Source organism: Rutilus rutilus (genome assembly GCF_951802725.1).
Source record: "Rutilus rutilus genome assembly, chromosome: 16".
NCBI classification, from domain to species: Eukaryota; Metazoa; Chordata; class Actinopteri; order Cypriniformes; family Leuciscidae; genus Rutilus; species Rutilus rutilus.
In genome coordinates, this window is record NC_140224.1 from 37204679 (window position 1) to 37217178 (window position 12500).

The 12500-nt window shown below is 37.4% G+C and overlaps 1 protein-coding gene across 1 annotated transcript in view; it reads left to right on the forward strand.

Moving 5' to 3' along the window:
- The window catches only part of LOC311305835 (ras-related protein Rab-37), a 12310-nt gene extending 4894 nt beyond the window's left edge, over positions 1 to 7416 (forward strand). The window contains exons 5-9 of the mRNA XM_084433767.1: positions 5117 to 5170; positions 5327 to 5392; positions 5481 to 5537; positions 6354 to 6430; positions 7186 to 7416. Coding sequence (XP_084289893.1) covers positions 5117 to 5170; positions 5327 to 5392; positions 5481 to 5537; positions 6354 to 6430; positions 7186 to 7291 — 360 coding nt within the window. The 3' untranslated portion in view covers positions 7292 to 7416. The remainder of the gene's footprint in view (positions 1 to 5116; positions 5171 to 5326; positions 5393 to 5480; positions 5538 to 6353; positions 6431 to 7185) is intronic.
- The last annotated feature ends 5084 nt before the right edge of the window (positions 7417 to 12500 follow it).

Genomic DNA, 12500 nt, shown 5'->3' on the forward strand with positions numbered 1-12500 from the left:
CAGTTTTTCCATTTAATGCTTTTTTATTAAAACATTTCACACATGACTTATACAATTTCTTGCCATTCACTTCTTCAAAGTCCATGACCACTACTTTTTCTACTTCCAGAAAAATTCCACCTTCCTCCTCTAAATTAGGTGAAACCATCAACCTTGGAAAAAAATCTTTATCATTGGGAGTAATTTCTCCCTCACAATGTTTCTTGAGTAAATCGGTCTCTTCCACTGTAAGGATAGTCTGTAACTTCCGTAATAGTTTCTCAACCACTCGAGTGGATCTAAACCCCAATTGTGTAGCCACCGCATCCACTTCAACAAAATCTGGTCCTGCCAGACTCATTAATTGACGAAGAGTCACCACTTTAGCCTTTACAAAGGCTTCTGTCAGTGACACAGATGCATTAGTAATGTCCAGTCTTGCACCATAAAGCAAAGGCTCTTCCAAAAGCCAATACAATGATGTGGGATTGCTCATCCTTTGGAGTTTAAAAAGACTCCATACTTTAAAAAGATTCCGATAAAAAACTGGAAATTTCTCCACATTTAAAGTTTTTGGATCCAATAAAAATAAGGATTTGTCCAAAGTTATACCTGCAGCAGTTTTTAAAATAGCACTTGCCACTGGTCTCCAACTTACAGACTCTGGGCCTGTCAGGAAACGTTGTATAAACTGTGCACGAAATGTTGCTGTCCTACTTTGTAGATGCACAAGTCCTTGTCCACCTTCTTCCGTTGGTAAGTACAAGATGTTATGGATCACCCAGTGCATCTTATCCCAGAAGAAGTCTATCAACATCGATTGTATCTTGGCAAGAAAGAGTAGTGGTGGGTCAACACAAGTCAGTCGATGCCAAAGAGATGAAGCAACAAGGTTATTAATAATAAGGGTTCGACCCCTATAGGACAATATTTTCTTAATCCACTTCCATTTATCCAAGCGGCCCTTTATTTTCTCTATCATCCCTTCCCAATTTTTTAATTGAAAAGACTCGTCCCCCAAATAAACTCCCAAATACTTTAACCCATCTTTTTTCCATATCAGACCACCAGGGAGTTTGGGGGGCACTGTTGTCCGCTCTCCCACCAAAATAGCTTCGCTTTTTGACCAATTCACTCTTGCAGCTGATACCATTTCAAAATCATCCAAAGTTTTCATTAAAAGGTTCACATCATTTTGCTCTTTTACAATTACAACAACATCATCAGCATAAGCTGATAAAACAAAAGTACTTTCACATCTCTTCAATGAGAGGCCTTTCATTACCCTTCTCAATCTTTGCAAAAGTGGTTCTATTGCCAATGTATAGAGCATACCTGATAATGAACAACCTTGCCTCACTCCACGCTGAACTTTAAAAGGAAAACACAAGCCACCATTAAATTTCAACATACTCTCAATGTCATTATATAATACTTTAATATAGCCTTTGAAATCCAAATTAAAGCCAAAGGCATCTAGAGTCTTCCATAAATAATCATGCTCTACACGGTCAAATGCCTTTTCCTGATCAATGGAAATCAAGCCAAAATTAACACCACAAATCTTTGAAAAATCCATCAAATCTCGGATTAAAAAAATATTATCAAATATAGATCTTCCAGGCACACAATAGGATTGGTCAGGACTAATTATATCATCTAAAACTTTCCCTAATCTAATCGCCAATACCTTAGACAGAATTTTGTAGTCAGAACACAGTAAAGACACAGGTCTCCAATTTTTAATATCACTCAAATCTCCTTTCTTTGGGAGGAGTGTAAGAACTGCTCTCCGACTACTAAGTGGTAAAAAACCACAGACCAAACTATCACTAAGAACTGCAAGCAAGTCTTCTCCTATAATGCTCCAGTATGCTTTATAGAATTCAAAGGGAATCCCATCTAACCCTGGAACTTTCCCGTTTTGCGTACTCTGGAGAGCTTCATACAGTTCAATTAAAGTTATATCTTCACTAAGTTTTGCATTGGCACTTTCTGATAATTTTGGCAGATCTTCAAAGAAACAACCATCAATATCTTGATCTATCCTATGATCAGAACTATAAAGATTTTTATAAAATGTTACTGCTCTTTTCCTCATTTCGACTGGGTCTGATAACAGAACCCCAGCTTCAGACCTTAAATTCTGAATATACCGTCTTTGACCATTCTTTTTTTCTAATCCGAAAAAAAACTTTGATGGAACATCCATCTGCCCTACATCCTGGAAACGTGATCTGACCAATGCCCCTTGTGCCTTTCTTTTATAGAATTCAGACAAGGCTGATTTTTTCATGAAAAGAGAATCTAAATGGTCTTGATTTCCTGTTTCTTGAATTAAAACTTGAATCTCTATAATTTCCTCTTCTAACTTCTTTATAGACTGAGTTAAAACTCTTGTGACATTTAGAGTATATTGTTGACATAGTTGCCTAATATTTACTTTCCCAATGTCCCACCATTCCTGTAAAGAGGGAAATTGATCTTTTTGTTCTCTAAAAGACTCCCAAAAAAAACTAAAAACATCTTTAAACTGTAAATCTGACAACAATGTCACATTAAAATGCCAATAAGAACTACTTAATTTAACAGAACTAACAATCATTCTACACACAACCAAACTATGATCAGAGAAACCTACTGGAAGAATTGAGCCATTTACAAAAAAACTAAGATGATGTTTGAAAACATAAAATCTATCTAATCGTGCCATTGACAACACATTTTCACGAGCATGAGTCCATGTGTATTGTTTAACATCATGATTAAAATTTCTCCATACATCACAAAGCTCATTCCCTTCTATCATTTGTATCAGTTTTCGGCGTGAAGCCATATGTGGTTCTACATGATTCCTATCTATATTTCTTTCGACACAATTAAAATCTCCTCCCACAACCAAAAATTCTTCATTATCACATTTTTCTATTACTGTATTCAATTGATCTAAAAACAACATTCTTTCCATCTGTGAGGTTGGTGCATATACACAAATGAAAACAAAAACATGATCTTCAAATTGAGCTTTTATCTTTAACAATCTACCTTTTACAATCTCCTCTACTGAACAAGATGAGGGAGAAAAGTTTTTATTAAACAGAACTGCAACTCCTCCACTGAGTGAAGTATTATGGCTCAGAAAAAGAAGACCTCCCCATTCCTTAGCCCATTCAACAGCAATGTTCACGTCACTATGTGTCTCCTGTAGAAACAGGACATCAATTTTATTCTGTTTCGCTACTTCATATATCTGAGCTCTCTTTCTGCAATCTCTAGCCCCATTCACATTTAAAGACGCAATGCGAATGTCACTCATAAATAAAAATGAAAAAGAAACTACAGCACAGAGAGCAATACATCCAATAAGGGCATGAATACTAAACCATCTCATCATCATTATTCAATTGGAGTTGAATTTTTGTAACGATTTTTTTTAAACGATATACTTCTTTATCTGCAAATCTTCCTTCACTCATTAAACACTTAATATTTTCCAGAAGTCTTCTGAGATCTGGAAAATAATCATCAACTTTCACTCCTCTCATATTTTTGGTCACTTTCAAGAATTTTTTGATCTCATCTACTCCATATTCAAGACATGACCAACTGGATTGAGAACAAACAGAGCCACTAGAATCAGAGCACTCACTCTCACTGCTTTCATTGTCCACTTTATTCTCTTCTTGATTCTTTCTAACCTGTTTCAAAACCATGCTCTTGCCAATTTTTTTCCTCTTCAGAGGTGTTTTAAAAACAACCTGATCCATATCCATTAATGTATCCTCATTTTGAATTACACTCTCCACTTGTGACTCAGTATCAGAAAACTGATTTAACCTCGTTTGTGTGTTACCAAGAGCTTCTCCACAATCACTACTGTTGCTTTCAACTCTCTCACAGGTTACAATTTCGGATTTATTTGCGTTTCTTTCATCAATTTCAACGCTTTGTCTAGTTAACTCAGATTCAACATTTTTTTCTACAGACACTATTTTTGGACCACTAGAATTCGGCGCATTGGAAGTACTGGCGACTTCGCCGTCTCCATTCTGCTCAGCGTTACCTTTTTCACCATCATTCTGCCCACTATGATGAGCGCTGTTTTCCGGACACCCGCGGATCAAGTGACCAGACTTTCCGCAACCAAAACACCTCATCGTGTCTGTAGTTACAAAAACGGTGTAATCAAAATCATCCACTTTAAATTTAAAATTTACGTCAAGATCAGTTCTATTTCCGTTCAGAATCATGTACGTGAAACGCCTGAACGACACAACATGTTTCACTAACCCCGATTTACATCCTATAGCGATCTTTTTTATAGGAGCAATCAGTTTGCCAAAGCGTGACAATTCCTTCATCAACATCTCATCTTTAATAAAGGGGGGTACATTTGAAATGGTGACTTTTTTAGCGGGAGTAGAAAGAGGTAATACTGGAGTAAATAAACCACGTATGTTTATTCCCTTTCCAACGACTTCATTCGCTTTCTCTACAGTATTTAAGAACAGTACAATTGAATTATTCATTTTGGACGCCGCTAACACACATTCATGACCCACTACATCACCGACCGCCACACTACACTCCTCCACACTCCCCGCAGCCACCACCTTCACACCGTGGCGCCGCGTGAGTGAATCGAGAACATTAACTCCTTGAGTCGCCATGCTTCCCAGTACGAAGACTGGTTTAGGCAGGCGCTCAGTTAGGTTTCTCTGCTAATCACAACAAACAACAAAAACAAACAAAACAAACAAAACAAAAAACACAAAAAAGGGGGAGAAAAAAGTATTTTTAAAGCCACAGCGGGCACAAAAAAAACCACACACTCACCACACCACTCACTCCACTCAACAAACGCCCGCACATGCGCACAGAGAGAGAGAGAGAGAGAGAGAGTGAGTGAGTGAGTGAGTGAGAGAGAGTGTGAGAGTGAGTGAGTGAGTGAGTGAGTGAGTGAGTGTGTGTCTGTCTGTGTCTGTCTGTGTGTGTGTGTGTGTGTGTGTGTGTGTGTGTGTGTGTGTGTGTGTGTGTGTGAGCGAGAGTGAGTGTGCGTGTCTGTGTGTGTGTGTGTGTGTGTGTGTGTTCTGTAGGAGACTGTGTTCATACTGTAATCATGATGATTGGTCTCTCAGCGCTGCTCCTCCTCTATGACATCACCAGCAAATCCTCCTTTGATAACACACGGGTAGGAGCTCCACTTTACACTCCAGCATGCACAAATAATAATAATAATAATATTAATAATAATTAGTTTCACCCTCCTGAGGGTTGCAGACTCCAGAGTGTGTGTGTTTGTATGTGTGTTTTAGAGGCTTCTGATTGGTTGGGTGTTGTGTTGTAGGCGTGGCTTACTGAGATCCATGAATACGCTCAGGATGATGTCGTCATCATGTTGCTCGGAAACAAGGTAAGAGGAGTTTGAGCTCGAGCGCATGATTATGAATGATAACTGTAACTGTACGTGTGTGTGTGTGTGTGTGTGTGTGTGTGTTCAGTCAGACATGAGCAGTGGGAGAGTGATCCGACGCGAGGATGGAGAGAAGCTCGCCAGAGTGAGTCTCAGTCTAATCCAGTGATGGAATATATTGAAATATTCATTCATTTAATAATTTGCATGATTTACATTATTTATTTATTTATTTATTTACTATATATATATATTCTTGTCTTTTTTTTCTTAATTTATATTTAAAAAATATATATATATATATTATATAATATATATATAATTATTATTATTATTATTATTATTTTATTTATAATTCAGTATAATTATATGTATTATTTATATATTTATATTTTACCTGTAGAACATAATTGTATAGAATAAATAAAAATGTAAATATTATAAATAAGTATAATATTGCATTATATTTAAATACAATATTATTTCTAATTATGCTGCACTGGCAAGTATTTATTCATCCATTTAATCTAAAAAAATACTTTTATTATCATATTCTCCACATATACATACATATATTTTTTTCTTAATTATGCTCTACCGGTAAATATTCATTCATTTAAAAAATATTTAAAATGTATTTATAATTGTCTATTTATATATATTTTTAAATATTTTATTATTTTGTATTATTTATATGTTTTATTTAAACATTTTTATATTATTTATATATTTTTATACGTTTTAATTATAAATTATTTCTTGCTAAATATTCATTAATTTAATTAATTATAATCAATTAAATCATACCATAAATCATTATAATATATACATACCTTTATTTTATATACACCTGTTTTTCTAAATATGATCTACTGGGAAACATTATCAATTTAATCTAAGAATTGCTCTTTTGTCGAGTAAAGCTGGTCCTCTTCGGTTCACACGTGATTTCTGTTCTCAGGAGTACGGCGTCATTTTCCTGGAGACCAGTGCCAAGACCGGCCTCAACGTGGACGAGGCCTTCACCACTGTGGCGAAGTGAGTGTGTGAAAGACTGACTGCAAATGTTAAAGGGGCGGTTGATTATGATTAGACTTCTCTAACTTTAGTTAGTGTGTAATGTTGCTGTTTGAGCATAAACAACATCTGCAAAGTTACAGCGCTCAAAGTTCAAAGCAAAGGGAGATATTTGCTTTTAAAGAAATCGCTTTTTAAGGACTACAACAAACGGCTGGTAGAGACTACACCACATTCCTCCCGGGTTAGTGACATCATGAACCCTAGAATTTACATAAGCCCGCCCCCTGAACACGATTTATAGATTATCAAGACAGAATATGCTAATCAATGACTAGAAGATAACTACACATCAGCTTCATAAATTCATCAACTAATCATTCAGAAATGTCCTGTTGCTTCTACATGTTGTCACTTCTTCTTGAGTCTCTCCATCTTTGTCTGACTCCGGTTTGAACATAAAAGGCTGAAAGTTTTTGAAATGTTCCGTGCATGTGTGTGTGAGTGCAAGCTGTTGTAGCTCCGCCCCCTGTGCCGGGAGCAGCAGCTCATTTGCATTTAAAGGAACAGGCACAAAACGGTGTGTTTTTGCTCACCCTCAAAAAGTGACAATTTGAACATGTTATATAAAAATATCTGTGGGGTATTTAGAGCTGAAACTTCACACACACACACTCTGGGGACATCAGAGACTTACTTTACATCTTGCGAAAAGGGCATTATACCCCCCCTTATAGAAAATCGATTAAATTGCTGTGTAATTCTGTCCATCACAGGGAGCTGGTGAGACTCGCCGTCCAGATGCCCGTCCAGCCCAGGCTTGAGCTTCACAGCGTGATGGAGCCGGAGAGAGAGACGACGAGCTGCTGCGGGGTAAACTAGACCAGAGGAGGAGGAAGAGGAAGAGGAGGGGGAAGAGGAAGAGGAGGGGACGAGGAAGAGGAGGGGAAGAGGAAGAGGAGAGGAGGAGGAAGAGGAAGAGGAAGAGGAGGGGAAGAGAGGAGGAGGAAGAGGAGAGGAAGAGGAGGAAGAAGAGGAAGAGGAGGGGGAGAGGAAGAGGAGGAAGAGGAGGGGGAGAGGAAGAGGAAGAGGAGAGGAAGAGGAAGAGGAGGGGAAGAGGAGAGGAAGACGAGAGGAGGGGACGAGGAAGAGGAGAGGAAGAGGAGGGGAAGAGGAGAGGAAGAGGAGGAGGAAGAGGAAGAAAAGAGGATGAGGAGGAGGAAGAGGAAGAAAAGAGGATGAGGAGAGGGAGAGGAAGAGGAGAGGAGGGGGAGAGGAAGAGGAAGAGGAGAGGAGGAGGAGGAAGAGGAGAGGAGGAGGAGGAGGAAGAGGAGAGGAGGGGACGAGGAAAAGGAGAGGAAGAGGAGGGGAAGAGGAGAGGAAGAGGAGGAAGAAGAGGAAGAGGAGGGGGAGAGGAAGAGGAAGAGGAGAGGAGAGGAGGAGGAAGAGGAGGGGCAGAGGAAGAGGAGGAAGAGGAGGGGAAGAGGAGAGGAGGAGGAGGAAGAGGAGAGGAAGAGGAGAGGAGGGGACGAGGAAGAGGAGAGGAAGAGGAGAGGAAGAGGAGGGGGAGAGGAGAGGAGGAGGAAGAGGAAGAAAAGAGGATGAGGAGAGGGAGAGGAAGAAAAGAGGAGAGGAAGAGGAAGAAAAGTGGAAGAGGAGAGGAAGAAAAGAGGAAGAGGAAGAGGAATACAGTGGAGAGGAAGAGAAGAGAAAGTGGAAGAGAAGAGAAAGTGGAAGAGAAGAGGAAGAGGAGAGATCTTCATCACTCTGGCCTGAGCTCAGAGCTGCACTTCTCATCACACACACCAGGTGGCGCTGTGAGCTTCACTGATACACACACTGCAAAAATACTTTTCTTACTCAGTATTTTTGTCTTGTTTCCAGTCCAAATATCTAAAAATTCTTAATGCATTTACTATATGACATTATGTCTTGTTTTCTGGGAATATAAATCAAAATGGAGTGATTTGTTGATTAAACGAGCAGATCTTCCATTGGTGTCAGAAACATCAGGTTCATCCAATCAGAAACCAGATCGTTCTCCTGACCCCATCGGCACATCATTCAGCTTGTTATAGGCAACAAATCACTTACTTATGTTATAATATTTATATATTTGTTTTAATTATAAATTATATATATATATATATATATATATATTATAAAGAAAACAAATATATATTTAAATAGAATATATAAATAATACAAAATAATAAAATATAAAATAAAAAAATAGACAATTATAAATACATTTTAAATATTTTTTTAAATGAATGAATATTTACCAGTAGAGCATAATTAAGAAAAAGAAAATATGTATGTATATGTGGAGAATATGATAATAAAAGTATTTTTTTAGATTAAATGGATGAATAAATACTTGCCAGTGCAGCATAATTAGAAATAATAGTGTATTTAAATATAATGCAGTATTATACTTATGATATTTTTATTTTTATTTATTCTATACAATTATGTTCTACAGGTAAAATATAAATATATAAAAAAAAAATATATATATATATATATAACGCATACGAAAATTTCAGACTCAGTGTCCAAAACATCCACTGGTTAAAGATCTACTGTAATATATTGAAATATGTGTGATTTCATAATCTGCTTCTTTTGAAAGACTGTTATTGGAGAAAAAGCTTTTCGGCAGCGAACTGTACATCTGACGTGAACCACCTGACCTTTGACCCCCGGGTTTCTGTTTCCATACAAAACAAATGTCATACAGTAAATAGATCAACGTCACTATAGAGCTTAATCTCATATTATCATGAGTGTTTCTCTGTGCTGTTTACATGAAGTCTAATGCTGCATCTGAATATCAGGATCAACTGAGAATATTATGCATTAATTAAATATTGCAAATCTCTGAGCATATATGAAGAAAATATGCATTTTTCCTGCTTTGCTGTACAATGATGAATTTAGCAGAATTACTATTTGCATTGAATTAATATTACTAATGAATTTAAGAGAATATGCATTTATGCCTGTTTGTGATGATGTGTCTCTGCCTGCGTGTTTATATCCAAACAGATTTTATTATGAAATTATGAAACGCTATTTTGTATTGCATCCGTTTTCCTGAAATCAAAACACTTTGCACAATTTTGTGTCAAATGTCCTCAGGTGTTTTCCTGTGTTTTGACTATGCTTTATGAAAGACCAGTTGTGTGAATCTGTTCCTCACAGATGCGCTTTATTATAAAATAATCTTTTATAAATTCAGTTTTGATCGTGTTTCATTCGCTATTCTATGCAAACATACTTTCAGTCGAGTTGCATGATGCCTTTAAAAAGTCCCCTGTTGATATTTCAGGTTTTCGAGATGTAAAAAAAATTTCTTCTTATTCTTCAGATCAGCACATTGATTTCAAGAACTTAAAAGCATAAGGACGTGATTTTTATTTGTCACATATACATGTCTTTGTGGAACCTATATAAGATTATCTTTGGCTGTTAAATATTTTTTCCATCAAAAAATAATAATAATAATATTTTCCCTTTTACAATGGCTTACACACTACCTATACATTTGAATAGGAAAATAAATAATTTAACAAATGTTATTAATTTAATATAATGTTATATGTGCAGCGCTTGTTTTGTCCACTTGGTGTCGCCAAAGTCAAAGTTTATTCGCCATAATCTTAGTTTCTATGAACAACTCAACTGGGTTATCTTTCATAAATAAGTCTTTAGATGTAGAAAAACAATCGTTGTACTGCTAATTCTCTAAAGTATTATTAGATTATCCATTATGTAATTCCTCTTAAATGCATCAGGGGAACATTGGGTTGACAGAACAATAGAGCGCCAGTCATGAAAGTCTTAATAATAATTGCAGATATTGTTCTTGTGTTGTGATTTCCCGCTCATCTGATGGCGTTCCTCAGACTCGTGTGTGTGTGTGTGTGTGTGTGTGTGTGTGTGTGTGTGTGTGTGTGTGTGTGTGTGTGTGTGTGAACAATAGTGTTTCCTCATGGCTGCAGGTCATGATGTCTCACATCTGTAACGGATATGTGTGTGAAGAGCAGGAACAGCAGCCGAAGAGCATTGTGTGTTTCTGCTGACTCTCATCTCTGAGGTCAATGATCTCACACACACACACACACACACACACACATACACACAAACACACTCTCTCTCTCTCTCTCTCAAACACACACACTAACTCACTCTCTCTCTCTCTCTCTCACACACACACTCTCTTTCTCTCTCAAACACACATACACTCTCTCTCTCTCAAACACACACACTCTCTCTCTCTCTCTCACACACACACACACACACACACACACACACTCTTTCTCTCTCAAACACACTCACACATACACTCTCTCTCTCAAACACACACACACACACACACACACACACACACACACACACAAACACATTCTCTCTCTCTCAAACACACACACACTCTCTCTCACACACACAGACACTCTCTCACACAATGTACACTAAGTATTTTTAATTAGTGGTGCTCTGATATGTATAATGATATTCTATTATATTAATCAAGTACTCTGTCAGCATAAAGCCGTGCTTGTTTATGACAGTGAGTCGTGACTCGTTCCTTCACTGACCGTCACGGTCAACACTTGGGTCATTCTCTCCACTTCCGGTCCGACTTTTACTGCTTCCGGTGTCTGAGTCTGAGCATCAAAACTCCCTCACCGTCCTGACAACTGACTAATCTCAACTTCACATCAGTAATATTACAGTCATTTGGTAATGATTTATTATACACACATACATACATACATATATACAGGGGTTAAAGTGGGCCGGAACTGTGTTCCGGCACCTCAGATAAATTACTAAATAAATAGATTAATTAATATCAATGATAGCGCGATGGTAGGGTATTGATGGTTGGCAAACACGCTTCCCGACGTTATGTTCTCAGTCACGGCTCTCCTGTCTGATTTGAGTGCATCTACACCAGCTCACGCTTGCAGACAGAGCCCTTCCTCCCGCTGAACGCCAGCGATTAGGCTACTAATGCCTGAAATGCACTCCCGATGGTTGAGCGCGGGACAGTTAGGTTTAGGTTCGACATTCGTCGGACATTTGTTTGCCCTTGCCAGTGTTCTATAGGGTCGGCAGTCTTACAAAGACATCAATAGCAGGATTAGTTTTCACATTATGTAACCATTGTATATCTACAGTACCAGTCAAATCATCATATTAGAATGATTTCTGAAGGATCATAAGACACCAAAGACTGGAGTACTTGCTGATGAAAATTCAGCTTTGCATCACAAAAATAAATTACATTTTAAAGTATATTAAAAAAGAGAACCATTATTTTAAATTGTAATAATATTTCATAATATTACTGTTTTTTTTTTTTTTTTTTTTTTTTTTTTTTTAACTGCAGGCTTGATGAGCATAAGAGACTTCTTTCAAAAGCATTAAAAATAGTAGTGTTTCCAAACTTTTGACTGGTACTGTACATTAAGCATTCATTCAAAATCACCTACGTGCGTTAAAGGGATAGTTCACCCAAAAATGAAAATTCAGTCATCATTTACTCGCCCTCAAGTTGTTCCAAACCTGTATGAATTTCATTACTCTGCTGAACACAAACAAAGATATTTTGAAGAATGTCGGTTACCAAACAGTTGATGAACCCCATTGACTTCCATAGTATTTATAGATGTCAATGGGGTCCATTAACTATTTGGTTACCAACATTCCTTAAAAATATATTCTTTTGTGTTCAGCAGAGACTAATGATATTCATACAGGTTTGGAACAACTTGAGGGCGAGTAAATGATGACTGGATTTTCATTTTTGGGTGAACTATCCCTTTAATGCTGCATATGTATACCTGAGAATGCTGTGACGCGTTCATGATGCCTAAGGGAACATCTGCCAGTTCCGCCCATGGCGGTAAACCCTAAACCCCAGCCTGTAATTTGTATTATTTTAAATTACTTTTAACATTTAAAAACAGACGTTTTCAAATCCCAAAGCTTGTAGAAGGTTCCTATTGGCCATGCTGACTTAGGCTACAGCTTTCCTGGTAGCCTCGAGTCAATTAACTTGTCTAAGAAAATGATTCAT